Genomic DNA, 15,499 nt, shown 5'->3' with positions numbered 1-15,499 from the left:
AACTTACAGAATGTAATTTTACATTACAAAATTTCAGCAAAATTGGTTGAATAGTTCACGAAAAACAGAATTTTAAACATCTGGCTTTTTTTAAATTCCATTTCTCATGAACAATTAAACCAATTTTGATCAAATTTTGTAATTTACCATATAAATGTACAGTCTTTAAAATGATTCAAAAAATTGTAAATCTTTCAATTCAAGATTTTTTTGACCACTATTAAATTAAATAATAAATCTTTATTGAAAGTTTTCTTTTGCATGGAATTATCTTTGGATAAATGAATTTTATAATTCTTATATGCAAAAAATTTTCAATTAGCTTAAAAAGTTTGATCTATAGCAAAATACGTAAAAAGTAAAATTAACACAGGGTTCAAACTTTACCACTTTTTTGATCTAACTATTGGGACCATATTTCTCAGATTGTGGCTACCCCCTATATTTAGGGGTGGCAGAAATCCGAATCAGTTAAACAAAAATATATTTTTTTAATTCAGAGAAAGTACTTTTTTGTATATGATTTTGTAACTTAATATATTGTTTGCACTTATGAATTAGTATATTTGAGGTCACCTCCTCGAACAATTAAGAATGAGTCCCACAACATGAAAATCTGGTCATTCCATAAAAATTATTCAGGGTGGTCTGTTTTTTATTTTGTGCACTGTACATTTACTAGGATACTGTGCATGCCTACTAACACGTAAGATAGTCCTTAATTAATATTAAAAGTACAATAGGACAAAAAATGTTGTATCTCATATCACTAACAATTCAATTCTATGACTACGAGTAGAAATGAATTTGTATGAGCGATATTTCTCCCACTATAAAGGGAATAAAAGGTACAATTAAATTAAAAGTTAAAACTGTTTTACTGCGCTATTAAAGACTGTTTTATTAAAGAATTGAAAACAGAAAAGTTAAAAGGTACAAAACTAATAAATCTGTTAAAACATAAAAAATATTGATTTATTTAAACAGATTAAGAAGTTCAAAGTAAGAGGTAATAAAAGTAAAAATCAAGAAACAAAATATCATAAAAAGATAAATAAATAAACAAATAAGGGGATAATTGTACCTCTCCTTAATACACTTTAAAATATGCATATAGATTTACAGATTTAAGGCCAACTTATGAAATATTAATATAAACTTTTGTGGTATTGCTTTTATGATGTTTTGTTACTTTTATATACATGTGGTATTGCTTTTATGATGTTTTGTTACTTATATATATATGTGGTATTGCTTTTATGATGTTTTGTTACTTTTATCCTTGCTGCACTGCTATAATTACTTTAAAGTTTTAGTTTCTCTTTCATAAGTTTTCACCTGCCCTTTTCTGCCCTTAAATAATTTAGCCAAAAATAAAAATAAAAAAGAAATAGCAAGTATAGCCCTACTTATTTTGTGATGGTGGTAACAGCCAATAAGAGTTGAGTATGCTTTGGGGGCTTGGTTAGAGGAGGTGAGAGAAAAGGCAAGGACACACATGGTTTTGGAGAGCTGAGGTTAAGATACAAAATATGAGGATCCTCAACATCTAAGTTATATTATAAAATTTTCTATCACCCCATAATTATTTTTTATTTATTTATTAAGTAGCAGTGCAGCTTCATAATGTATAATTTCATGTTAAATTTTTTATGTACCTATTATTAATTGGAGTGTATGCCTTCCTATATTAAATAAATAGTTTTAACACCTTGTAATTAGTGATCATTCTAATGATCTTGTTCTCTTACTTAATAGTATATTATTTTTTATTTTTATCTTAATGTGTGTGGTGATGAACTGAACATCACCATACTTTTTAAAAATTTTATTATTGAACAGTTAATTCCTAATTTTCTGTTAACTATAAAGGAGTAAATATTACAATTATGGTCAGCTGAAAAGCAAGTCAATTAATAGTAAGAACATGATTAAAGAAAACGTGCTTTATACTAGTACTAGTAATATGAATATCAAATCATTTGCAACTTGAACTTATTAATCATTCATAATAAAAGAAGTTATAAAATTCATGCAAAATGTATGCAACTAAAAAGAATAATAAAAGTAAAAAAATAACTTTTAATTATGCACTGTATTACAAAATATACAAGTAAATAAATTAGATGCAATTATTTACAAAAACCTGAAGTTTAATAATTAAGCTGAGTTATTTATTAAAAAAAGGTTGTTTATAGCTGATTTATACATAAAAGTGATATATTTATCAAGAAAAACATAAATAAGATTGAATAAATTAATATCGTAACATATAGAAGAAACAAATATTTATAAATTACTACTATATTAAAAACCCGAATTGATATTTAAATTAAGATAAGCATTTAGCCTGATAATTATAGACACAGAAATAGGTTTTTTTCATTAAGATTTATAAAAAAATTATTTAAAAAATTAAATATTTCATTAAAAATATGTCGTGTAGAATTAACAGTTGAGTAAAAGAAAAAAAAAACCAACTTTAAAGTATTTTGCTTCAACTGTGTTTTTAAAAATATTACAAAATATATATTGTACTCTTTCAATGTATGCCCTGTTACAATTTTGATACAAAAATGTTTATCATTTCAAAGTTATTCATAAATTAAACTTGAAAACATGGTACATGTATATTAAGCTTAATATTTTTTTTAAAAATCTTTAATTGAAGAGAGAACAATTATGTCATTGTCCTAAGTTTTAAAAAAATTATAACTTTCATATTTAAATGAGGCCATAAATAATTCCCAAAATAAAGAATAACTGAATTAAATACACAATCAAAATAAAAAAAATATCAAACAAGGAAATAATTAAGTAAACTAAAAATCCTTAAAGTTAACAATAAGTCAAATAATGTATTCTCATTCATAATATAAAATGCAAATGAATATAAAATGCATTAGAAATTCTACAAAACCTTAAAAAGGGAGAAAAATAAAAAGTTAATAAAATATACTTGCTATTTGGTATTATTTCATTAACCACAGCATAGTTCTCATTGTTCTGTTACACATAATTCAGCTAAATGTATCTCCAGTTTCTTTCCAGGTGACCCATCTCTGATTCTATGATATAATAATAAAATATATTATTAAATACATTCATAACAATTATATAATGAAAAACTATAATTAATTTTTTCTTGCTATAATAAGCTACTAAATCATACATATGTAAATGACACTAAGCAGTTTCATATTAAATCAGATGTTAAATATGATTTAATTCTTAAACTGATAAGCTACTATACTACGAACCCTTTAACTGATTGGCAGATTATTTTCATTAAGTAACATATAAGAAAAACTGCATTCCGTGACCGAAAGTAAAGGGGCTGTCAGCAGTTTGTTGGTTTAAAAAAAAATACCTCAATATTTTAGATTTTAAAAAATACATTAAAAAAATTTTTAAAAATGCGAAAAGAAAAAGAACATTTAAGTGACTGTAGAGTTTGCCAACAAGGGAACCTAAATTGGCTTTACTGTACCAAAGGTAAATGACATAACAAACTCAAAATAAGTGCTGATTCAGTATTGTAAATGATGTCTGACAAAGAAAAAAATTTAAGAAAAGGAAGAAAAAAATTAAATTTACTTGTATTCAAGAAATCTATGTTTATCTGACGAAATGAGAAAGAGAAAAAAGAAGTTAAAAAGCATATTATTTGCAAAATAACAAAATCTGTGATATTTAGTGAAAATATTGACGTCCTTGATTAATCACAAAAATATGTACAGAAAATATTTTCTTGATTGAATCAAAAAAGTGAACAACAAATTCATATTAATATTAAGACATTAATGTATAAATGTATACAGAAGTAGAAATTAAGAAGATTTAGTCACTGGTCCAAAGGACCAATAACTAAAAGAACTGAAATAATCGATAAATAAGCGATCGAAGCACCCAGATTGCATTGGTCAGATTCTCAACTGGTCACCTAAAATGTCCAACATTCGAACGTGGCTCAAAGATTTATCAGACTTGTAAAAAATGCTCTATCCAACCAGCATCACAGAAACATATACTTGATTGTGTCGGACAGTCCAGGGCGGACTTCATTTACGATGTCCTTCTTGTCATCGACTTTCTGGCTGTAAACTACTTTTTGGAGTTGACCTGACTAATGTCAGATCTATGAGGATAAGCAACAACTGAAATAATACCATAACAGCGAAATATCCCTTAACATTGATTGCTAGTTTAAAAAGACTGATTATTTATTTTATAATGGTCACCACTCACTTTGAACTCTATATATGTCTATACGCACAAATTGAAACCTGTTAAAAAAGTTCCCTTTTAAAAAGCTTTAAATTACCATTTAGACTTCTATTTCCACAATACTAAATTAACACTTTTAAAAAGTTTTGTTTTTAACTGTTAAGAAGATTGCCAATTTTCTTTTCAAAGCATGGAAAATCAATCAAAGAAAAGAGACAAGTTTTTAGAAATGAAATACAGCGTGGCAAAACTCTCTCGATACTGGGAAAAGAAGTTTTAGGTTGTCTTAAATGTGTGGTCACTTTTTTCATTGACCTTTGCACTCAATTCAGAAAAACATGTGTTATGAAAAGTGTAGAGAGAATAAGCCATCAGAATAGTTAATCAAGTAAGGGGGGGGTGTCAACATTTTATATATTCATTTCTCACTTACAATAATGAATATATAAAATGTTTTTAAAAAGAAAATATAAATAAAGCTTAATTGAAAATAACTGATGAAGTCCCTTAGACTGATGAACTTATAATTTTTGGATGAATCCTATACTTTTTGAAACATTTTATTTTATACTTTTTTAGCAAATTAGCAGTCTTCAAATTCTCATAGTGCAGGACTTGACATAAACTGCTTGGTTCTAAATGCAAAAACCACCAAGCAATGACAATTCTATTTTGAGAAAGAGAGATAGGCTGAAAGGAATGCTTTTTCAAGTTTTAAGGCATGTTGTCACACTTCTTTATTCTTTCCTTCCATATTGGTTTTAAATTTATGATTTAATTCTGCAAATTTAATTTTGCTTTAACTAGAACAGAAATATCTTTATTCTTCAAAATTATATCCTAATTTTGTTATAACAAGAAAAAGGGGCATTTTTGAAGAAAAAAAAATAAATGAATAAAGCATAGATGAAAGATGACATTACCTTTGTTGGATGAATAGATGAATTTGATTAACAACATTTTTATGTATTATTCCCATATTTTTAAATGAGAAAGGTTATTAATTTTAAAAGAAAGCTTTTTTATATATAATTTATAAAAAAAATACATTTAAAGTAAGAAAGGTTTATTTAATTCTAAAAAAGTTTTCTATGAATATTTTCACTAGCTTAATTAGCTTCAAAAATTAAAAACATTGTTTTAGATATATGTTAGCAATATTTAAAAAAAAAAAAAAATTTGTGCATATTTTTGCTTTAAGAAAAATACTTGTGAAGCATTTCATCAAACCTCAGTATTTTTCATCCAAAAACACATAAAAGTAAAATAAAATAAAGATTTTCAACTACAGCACTGAAAAAAAGTGAACAATTCATTTGAAAGTGGAAATTGTCTATTTTTCTTCACACATTCAATCCTCTTCCATGCCCCACCCATTTGGGTGAGTCCTTCTTTACTATAGCAAGAGGATCATGGGTTTAGTGAAATCTTTCTTTTGATTGAAATGGGAGGGAGGGATTGTGAAATTAAAATAAAAAAAGAGATAAGTGACAGCCTTAATAACAGTAAATAAAAGTTACTATTTTTTAAGATACTGACATTAAGTGAGAAAAGTGAATCACGCCTAGCCCTGAAAACAGCATCTTTACTTGAGGGTAAATGTATCATATTCAAAGAAATTTAATAATTTTATTTATTTATTTTCCAATTTTAGAAATTTTCATATTTGGTTTACAAAGCAGTTGACTTATACACCTGACATAGTAGAAATTTTATATCTTGTAATCGAAAATTAGGTTGACTTATACCCCAAGATATACAATAATTTATCTATTTAAGATTATTCATCTTAAGCAGTATAGTAATAAACTGAATTAAAAAAAAACAATAGAAGTCATAATACAGTCAAATCCCGCTATAGTGAACCTTCAAGGCTATGGTTCACTATAACGGGGAGTTCACTTTATCCGATACGCAGGCAATTTAACTAATGGTTCCTTAAATCCTCCCTTTTATTACACATTATTCAAATAAATAACTGGAAAATATTAAGTAGTAGCATAAAATGTGTTACTTTTTTATTACACTTCGCCTTGCGTGCAAAAAAAAAAATTAGTAATCTCTAGCTATTTTTTCTAGTAATCTCTATTATCTTATTAGTAATCTCTAGCTCTGCAAATTTTTTTTTTTTTATAATTTCTAGCTGATGAGCAATCCTCAACATCAGACATGGAAACACTTCTCGACTCTCAGATAATTTTTCCTGAATTTCTGTTATTCCGCTTTTTAAACCTGTCTAACCTGCCATTTTAGCACATAAAAGTAGTATCATAAAATCGCTTAGCAAATTCATCGACATTTGTTTAGATATTGGAGATTGTGGCTTCTTCGAATGCTGAACCACTTCTGTAATACTTCTTCAACATCCTTGTGATCTGCTTTTCTCAACTTTTTTCTGGCATCTAAATTTTTTTCATGAGCAGAAATTTTTAACTGACTACTTTTTCATATGTTACAAACTGCAGATTTGGATAGTTTATATTCTCTGCAAATATCAGCTTGATTGCATTCATTTTCAATTTTTCTGATTACACCCATTTTATCATCAATGAAGAACATTTTACGTTTACTGCTCGCCATAGTTAAATTTGAGAAACTTGTCTGCAGGCTTTTTTAAACTGAACTGAGAACAAAAAGGAGTTGAAATGAGGGCCTTATCAACACATATTAGTATTGACCAATAATGCCTCATTCGATCTGACAGAAAATGCATATTGATCCCACTGACACCTTACAGGTGCACCATCATCTGCCTGGGTTGGAAACATCTGCTTGGTTTGTTTAGGGATGGGAAAGTGTAAAGAAGCAAAGATATTAAGAGATAAAAGAAGCAAACAAGAAAAAAATGCCTATCGCTACATTCCCCTCAATAGATGGTTTTAAAAATCGGCGTATGTATTTATTTTGAAGTAGAAATTTCAAAATTATTACAAAATAATGAAGAAGAAAATCAGTCAAAGACAGAAAAAAGTTCATTGTATCCAATTTCCTCACTTTTTCAGTTCACTATATCCACAAAAAATAACATACGTATATAGCAAGGCACGGGATCGAACATTTCTTTCACTATATCCGGGAGTTCACTATAGAGGGGTTTGACTGTATTTATATTTAGTAAACCTATTTTAAAAGAAGAAATAGAAAATAGACAATATAGTTTAAATTTAAAACACTTAAATTTTTTTTTTGTAAATACTTAAAAAGTTAGTACTACCCAAATTTGCAAATAATTTACCTTCAATTTTGGCTTGTTCTGATATTCCAGTGTAGTTTGAGAGTGCTGCATTTTCTAAACATTTTTTAAAAACTGCTCTAACTTCTTCTAGAGCCATGATGTCTTTCATTAAAACCTAGAATTGAATTTTATTTGTACATATAAACAATGAATCTATTATCCACAGAGGTTTAACTTTTTTGAATAATTTATTGTGAGGTATATACAGCAGGGTTGGCAGGTTTTTGACATGCGACAGTTTTTGACGGTTTAAACCATGGTTTAAACCGTCACGTCAAAACCCTCACTGTCAAAAATGTCAAAAACCTATATTCATTTGTGAAATTTAATTAATACATAAAACTTATATATTTTTTATAAAGGATAGTGTTTCTAAATATGTTCTAGAAAAAATAAATTTAAAATTTTGAAGAAACACTTATATTTTGAATAGTAACCAAAATCTTGTACTTTTGAAAACTCACATCTTTTGTAATATTATGTATTCATTTTCATGTGCTATTGAAAATCTGCAGTGATATTATTAAGAAATTTATTTATAACCAAATTTAGTGTATAGTATAGATTATACTACAAATTAGACATTTTTAAAGATAAACATTAGCAGTTTTGTACATTAGACATCTTTTAAAGAAAAATCTTTTTAATATTCTTTTAAATCTTCTTAATAATCTTTTTAACATAAGACAATACAAATTTAAGTGCTTTCTGTTAAATACACAGAGTAGTTAGTGTCGATTCACAGTATATTCAGCCTATTCATTTACTATGCTGAAAATTTAGTTCATCCAAATACTTGTGAATTTCATTTTGCTGAATACGATATAGTTTTGTTGAATATCTAAATATTCAGCTGTTGAATAATTACTTCTTGCTTTCAAGATATGCATTATTTGTATTCTTAATACAAGTGGAGAAAAAAAATTAAGAGATAAACATTTTTTTAAAATGATAAGTGTAATAATTATAAATAAATATAATGAACAATATGAATTATATTTATCATTATTCATAAATATAACTACTTTTAAATTCAAATTAACATATTGGATAATAAAGATATTCGGTATAACATTAAAAAAAAAAATTTATACACCTGTATCAAGTTTGTATTTATACAACATAACTTATAAGCTCCTTATAAATATTAGTTATATGTTCCTTATATGTCAAAAATGCATAGTAATAAACTTTTAATTTTCTTAAGTATCAAAAAAAAATTTTTTTTTTTAAATATAAATATTTAAACAATTTTTGTGCAAAATTTTTCTGCACATGCATTTGAATATAAATTTCTGAGATTTTAAATCTGTTATTTTACCTTAATTTTAATTAAAAAATATTTTAAAACCTGCTGATTACCTATAGTATAATTAAATTTCAATATAATGCATGGAAACTGTTGGTAGTTTTGAAGTTTATATATTTTCTTGGCAAACTTCAGTTTTTGACGGTTTAAACCAGTATTATACCCTTGTCATGTCAAAAACCACTTTTTGACGTCAAAAACCCAACCCTGATATACAGTGGTCGGTAGAAGTCAGGAAATTGCAGTAATCGCTACACTTTTTGTCGATTGAAATGAAGTACGCTACTTTTCAAAATAAATAGTGAATAGGTGATAAAAAACAGTACTTTTAAGAATTTTCGCGCAACTACTTTTAACGTTCACTTCTTAAAAAAGTAAGGTTCAAACGTAAACAGGGTGCGTAGCCAAATCTCTCAACAAAAAATAAGCACCTTTTCAGTACTTTTTAAGCACTCAAAAAATATTTTTAAGCACTATATACAGTAACAAAACGCAAAATAATTTTAAGAGACTTTACGTGATCATGATAAAATAACTAGTTCCTGATTACTCTTCTTGATTATATTAGCTATTATAAAATAATCAAGAGATTTTTCGGTTCGATATCAGAGGGTGGAAAATGAAGCCTGAAATTGAGAATATCTGGCAAAATGCAGTAGAGTTGCACACGAGAGTGCAATAATCTCACCGAACCCTGCTCAGTAGACGCGCATGCAAACTCGCAAGCATTTCATCAAACATGTAAAATTACTAGCGGTTTCATAAAGTAATTCGAAATAGATTGTGGTTGAATGAATTGTGAATACCTTGAATAAAACAGTGTGAAAAGCAGGCTTTTGCATAATCGACATGGCAAAGAAACAAATCTAATTTTTGAAAAGGAAAAATTAAGCACTTTTTAAAAACACCCAATGAAAAAATCACCTTTAAGGGCTTTTAAAAAACGAAAATCTAAAATAAGCACCTTAAAGCACTTTTTAAAAACACTACGCACCAAGGTAAAGAATTTTTTGCATCTGATTGGTCGTCACAGGTTTGTCAATTGACACAATGACAATGCCACTGTAGTCAAGCGTTGATGAGAATTACATCTCCAGCTCAAGAATAGAAAGCTTTTATCAAATCGGTAATTTATTTCCTACTTTGCCGGTTTCTCTATTGGTATTCTGCAGAATGCACTAGAAATGTGTGAAATATGAATCGTTTCATACATTGCCATTTACAGGTTACCTGCTACATTTTAGATTTTCAAATCCATGACTCATTCCAAGAATTTTTCATGATTTGACAAAGTTACTATTTTCTCCGACAAAAACACAATAATTTTAAAAAAGCATTATAATAACATCAATTGAAATGATAGGTATAACCAAAAACTGTTGTACTTTGCATCTTCATACTTATGGATTTCAAATTTAAAAAACAGAGTAAAGAAAGAGTTGAAGCAATAAAACAGCTATAAAAAAAATACAAAAGCAAATATTTTTCTTTCTTTTTTTTCTGCAGAATTATATTCTATAGATACTTTTCTTGCTCATCGGAAGGGAAATAAATACTCCTGATTTTTCTGTTTGCATTTCTGAACTAAAAAAAATTGCCAATGACTGGTTTGCTTCAGCTAGAATTTTAAATTGATAAAATAAAAAAATAAAAATAATAATAAAAATTCTAAAATCACAGAAGTTTTAAAGATAATTCGGTCTAGAAATGCTCTTCTTTCCTTTTTTGAAAGAACGCCATAATTCTTAAAGAACATGATAAAAACATTTTATGTTTCAGTAAAATATTATAGTAAGTGGGGATTTTGTTACAAATTTAGATATTTTGAACACCATGATAATGGCGGGGAGGGGGGGGGGTAAGTAAATTCCAAAATGTGAGTATCGCCGAAAAATAAGATTTTTCGACGACCTAAATCCATGGCTTCCCATGTTTTTTTTTTAATAGTTAAAACCATGACATTTCATGACTTTCCAGGTGTCCAGATACCCTATATTTAGTTTTAGACATTATATAAAAGGCCTAGGCATTCTATAGAATAACAGATTTCAAACTTTGCCAGTAACATATAGAATTATAATAATTATAATTACTTAATATCATCACAAAGAACTACACACAATTTAGTGTTGGTTTTCAGCACTATTTTATCTCCTTTTTTCCCAAAAAATTAGTGAAAGAAATTATATAATAAGGAGCAATCTGCCTTCAGAAATATATTAAAAAAATTTATTGTAAACACATGTTTCATGGCTTGAAAGAGCTATCAAAATCTAAATTTCTTAAATATAAATTACTAAACTGTTAATAAGCCAACTTATTTATCAGAGACTTGAGCTCTAATTTTATGTGATAAGGGAGCTCTAGAGATTTCACGCTCTACACTTGGCAGGATCAACGCAAACAGACCATGAAAAGGATCTAATCTATAACTTTGTAAGATCTATAGACAACCTGGTGGAAAAAAAGATCTATAGAGATAGATTGATCTACCAAAATGAAAGAATATTGTTGCTTTAAAAATATTTCTGACTACACTGACTATATTGTTCACAGTAAAAAAAAAAAAAAAAGATTTACTTTTATTATTGTACCGAGCTCCTCAATTGTTTAAATAGCATAAATAATTTAAACGTTAACTGAGAAAAATACTTAACTAGAAATTATTGAATAAAAAATATATTAATTATTTAAATAACTTTAAGTAAGCAAAATAATATTAAAAAACTCTCAAAAATTAAATAATAAAAAGATAATGTCCTGAAATGATGACTATTTATCAACTAAAACTAAAAAATGAAAGAAAAAACAAGTTACATTGAAAGAAGAATTAAAGCAATGTATATTACAGTCACAAATTAAATTTTTAGCATTTTATTACACACACTAAATTTCAAAATAAAAATGTGTAATGCTTATACTTCTTTTTTTATCTATTTATCCATCTTATTTATAATAAATTTTTTTTTTGTAACAGAAAATCTTGACTAAGTGCATTTTTATTATTTTTTTTTTCGGGTTTTTTTTTCCTTTTCTCTTCTTGCAAAAGTTCATGAATTGATGAAGTACGATTTTACTTCGCTTCAATGCAGATTATTGGGTAGTATTTTTATTAAACTTTTTTAGAATGACTTAGTTTTTGAGAAGTTTTTTTATTTATTAGTTTGTTTATTTTTTATTAAGAAATTATCCGTTTATTTTTCGTTGTCTTGCAGCTTTGTTTCATATTTTAGGATAATTTATTTTATTTTTTAGCAGACAAAAATATGCGATTTTATCCTTTATTTTTTTTTGCTTGTACTTTGATTTGTTAGTTTCTTTTTAGGGTGATTTGATATTAAAAATATGCCTTTTTTAATGTTTTTTTTTTTTTTTTGCATAATTTATTTTTATTGTAACACTTTATTGCAATCTTATTTTCCTATAATTAATATTTTAATTGATGCTCATGTATTGGATATTTTAACTGTTTATTGCGTTTTTGTGTTAAAAAACAACGGTAGCGTTTCTAGCTTTCGGTAGCGCTTTTGTGTTCAAAAATGTTCTTACATTAATTTGGATTTAATTTTGATTTCACACAGATTTATTTGTATAAATTTTTTAAACAACTTCGTAACTATAAAAAAGTTTATTTTCTATTATTTTTTTATTGTTGCTCTGTAAATTCCTTTAGTCTTATTTACCCTTTCCTTGCAATTAATTATCATAGTGGTGCATAACCTGCGGCCCGCCTACTACTGAAGTGCGGCCCGCGAGAGCTACTGATCACAATAAAAAATTTTAATCGCACTTTTGAGTCATCGCGTTTTGACACGTTCAATTTTAATAGATTCAATAGTAAACGTATGTTTAACGCGCTTTCTTTAATTCGAATTCATCGTAAATATAAATTATTTTGTTAAACACTTATTTCCACTTTGTAACGTGATTTCGAAAATCCTGAATTTTTTATTAATTTCAATAAACACTTTTTGGTGCAATTTAATTGTGACAATTTTATCTTAAATCTAAGTAATTTTTTTCCTTCTTTTTTTTGCTTTTCTTTCTTCTCTTAAGCTATTTTTTTTTTTGGTAGTTATTCCTATGCATTCCCACGTACTATAAAAAATTCCTATAATTTCATTACGACATGCGAATTTTAAATCTCACATTCGACAAACTTTATTCTTGCTGAGTTCAGCATAAATTTAAGTAATTATTATTACTTTTTTTTTTTTAATTGCCATACTTTTCCACGTGATTTTGTAACTATGATGTTATTACAACACGCAAAAAGGAATTTTTTTCTACTTTTTTTTTAAAGAAAAGTTTATTAATAATGTTCATTGAAAAAAATGCTGTGTCATAATAAAAATGCCTATAAAAAGAGAAGTTAATGAAAAAGAAAAACAGAAAAAACAAATTGTTCTTGGTTCCTAAAACAAACTTTTAACACTGAAAATCAGTTTTCTATATTTCCAGTTATTTATATAACAGTACAGGGAAAGAGTGATAATAAATTAATAGTATGGGACGTTCTGTTAAAATGCTGCGTTATAATAAAAGCAGCAGAAAAAGTCAAGAAAAAAGAATTAAGTCAACAGAAATGCTCTGAAGCAGAATAGAAAAAAGCAAAAATCGTTCTCAATTCTCAGAATTAGAAGTATGGAAAAAACAATGAAATAGATTTGTCTGATTTAAAAAAAAAAATTTTTTTTTTAAAAAAAGCAGTAATTTAAAAACTTGTGGTTCAGAATAAAGTAATCTAGTTTTCCAACTTTCTTTTTTCCCTTAGTCTTCTAGAAGATAAATTTGCAAGCCATGTGCAGAAACATGGATTTTAAAATTTTTGAAATTTATGTTAAAACTATTTCTTATAATAAACAATACTATAATATAGTCAAAATACAATTTTATATTTTTTATCATATCTATACAAATTCAAAAGAAGAAAAAAAAAACTCAGAAAAATATATTTTTAAAGAAATATTCTGAGGAATATTTGACTGCTCATTTAACCAACTGAATTTTTGACTAAAGTGCCAAATGCTCATTAAATCCTTAATTTAAATGCAATATGATAGCAACCTGAGAAATTCATAAGTGGTGGAAAATGTGAATTTTTAAACTGTTCACTGTTTGTTGCTTAAGTAATCATTTTCGATTAAAAAAAAAGATAACGTTTACTATATAAAAAAATCTAAGAATTAATAAAATGAAATAATAAAGTACATTACCAAATAAGTATTGAATTTTATTTTGAACTATAAGTTTTGTTTTTATTTTAGGTTTTTGTTGAAAACTTATAAGTTTTCTTCAATTAAAAGATTTAATTTGAATTTATATTACTTAATTCAACACAAATTTTTTTCTTACTTTCATTCTGCGAGCATTGAAGTTTTTTTTTATTAGAATTTATCTTTAAAATGAATTTTTGTATTGCATGATTTGATAAAAATGGCATTTTTTCTTTTTTTAAAAGTATTAGTTTTTTTTATTTTCAAATGAATTTTAATAATTGAACGACTTTAATTTTCAACAAATATATTATTAGGTTTATTGATAAAAAAAAACTAGAACACTTATGTTAAAAGAAATATTACTACATTTGCCATTAACGTGTAGGTTTGATATTATTGCTGCGACTGAATTCAAGTATAAAACTTCCAGTATTTTTTATTTAAAATGACTGGAAGTATGAATTTTATTTTGCAATTTTTTTTGTAAATATTGTTTTTTATGTATATACTTCAGAACTTCGTTTTCAACAGTTAAGCTTAAAAACGCAGTTTATTTTATTTTTTTATAAGGGAGAGCCAGATACATAATAAGTTTATTTTCAAGATTAATACTCATATTTTATCTGAAAATAGTTATTCTAATTATCAACTCGAGAAAGAAAAACATATCTGAAAAATTTCAGTTGTTTCCCCAGGTCTTTCAAAGGTATGTGTAAAATTTTAAATATATTTTTAGTGAACTAAGAAATATTGAGATAAAGGAAAAAAACCTCGTTTGAATTTTTTTTTAAATTTTTCAATTCAAACTGTAGCTTTTTTTCCTTGGAAAATTGTAGTTATGCATTTGATAATTATAATTGTGATTAGTGATAAAAGTAAACTTATATATAATTATTCATTTTAACTATGCAAAGAAGGGTAAGATATTTGCCCTTTTTATAAAATACAATGTCCTTTTTTAAACTTGCTGCCCTTTTTTTTAAAAGTATAGTGCCCTTTTCAATTTTTAGCACCCTGCCCTTTTTTTAGTCTAGAATGAACCCTGATCAGAAGAAGAAATCCAAGGAGTCCAAAATTTTAAGGACATATCAAAAATTAAAAAACTTTGTGTTAAAGATAACTAGATAGTTTTTTTTTAAATCAAAAAGCAGTTATCATAAAGAACTCGCAAAAATGTATAGTTTGCATATTTAATACTAGCCCTTTTGAAATAAATTTTGACTTTGTCAAACTTCATTAAGAAAAATAAATAAAGTTATCACTTTTACACATAAATATATCTTCCAGTTTCAAATATTTTAATAAATCTTGTTGAAGTACAGATGTTAAAGATTAACATAAAAACCTACCAATCTCATACTTTTAATTTGAATACATAAGAAAATCTAAGGTATTTTATACAAAAAAAAAATACAAAAAAAAGTCATATCATTTCGTTTTCCTGCTTGAACAGCAAATTCATCAGCGGACTTAGTAAGCTCATCTATGCAACGCAACAATCTAAGGAGT

The 15,499-nt window shown here is 26.3% G+C and overlaps 1 protein-coding gene and 1 long non-coding RNA gene across 13 annotated transcripts in view; one reads left to right on the top strand and one right to left on the bottom strand.

Moving 5' to 3' along the window:
- Window positions 1–15,499, bottom strand: part of LOC147806663 (calcium-dependent secretion activator-like) — a 35,628-nt gene that overhangs the window by 11,243 nt on the left and 8,886 nt on the right. For 3 of the 11 annotated variants that reach the window (XM_087149291.1, XM_087149288.1, XM_087149293.1), the window contains exons 5-7: window positions 7,463–7,577; window positions 7,258–7,347; window positions 2,960–3,068 (exon numbers count right to left, since the gene is read on the bottom strand). In XM_087149291.1, the coding sequence (XP_087005417.1) occupies window positions 3,025–3,068; window positions 7,258–7,347; window positions 7,463–7,571 (243 nt within the window). In that variant the 5' untranslated portion in view covers window positions 7,572–7,577 and the 3' untranslated portion in view covers window positions 2,960–3,024. The remainder of the gene's footprint in view (window positions 1–2,959; window positions 3,069–7,257; window positions 7,348–7,462; window positions 7,578–15,499) is intronic. The other 8 variants (XM_087149292.1, XM_087149290.1, XR_015428483.1 and 5 more) reach the window with 5 other exon arrangements.
- The window catches only part of LOC107446132 (uncharacterized), a 32,637-nt gene continuing 31,075 nt past the window's right edge, over window positions 13,938–15,499 (top strand). For both annotated transcript variants that reach the window (XR_015428492.1, XR_015428490.1), the window contains exon 1: window positions 13,938–14,696. This is a non-coding gene — a long non-coding RNA (uncharacterized LOC107446132). The remainder of the gene's footprint in view (window positions 14,697–15,499) is intronic.

Source organism: Parasteatoda tepidariorum, chromosome 8 (genome assembly GCF_982258835.1).
Source record: "Parasteatoda tepidariorum strain Cologne lab strain chromosome 8, Ptep-v5.0, whole genome shotgun sequence".
Lineage (NCBI taxonomy): Eukaryota > Metazoa > Arthropoda > Arachnida > Araneae > Theridiidae > Parasteatoda > Parasteatoda tepidariorum.
Note: the sequence above shows the minus strand (reverse complement) of the source record. Positions and strands in the feature narration are given on the sequence as shown.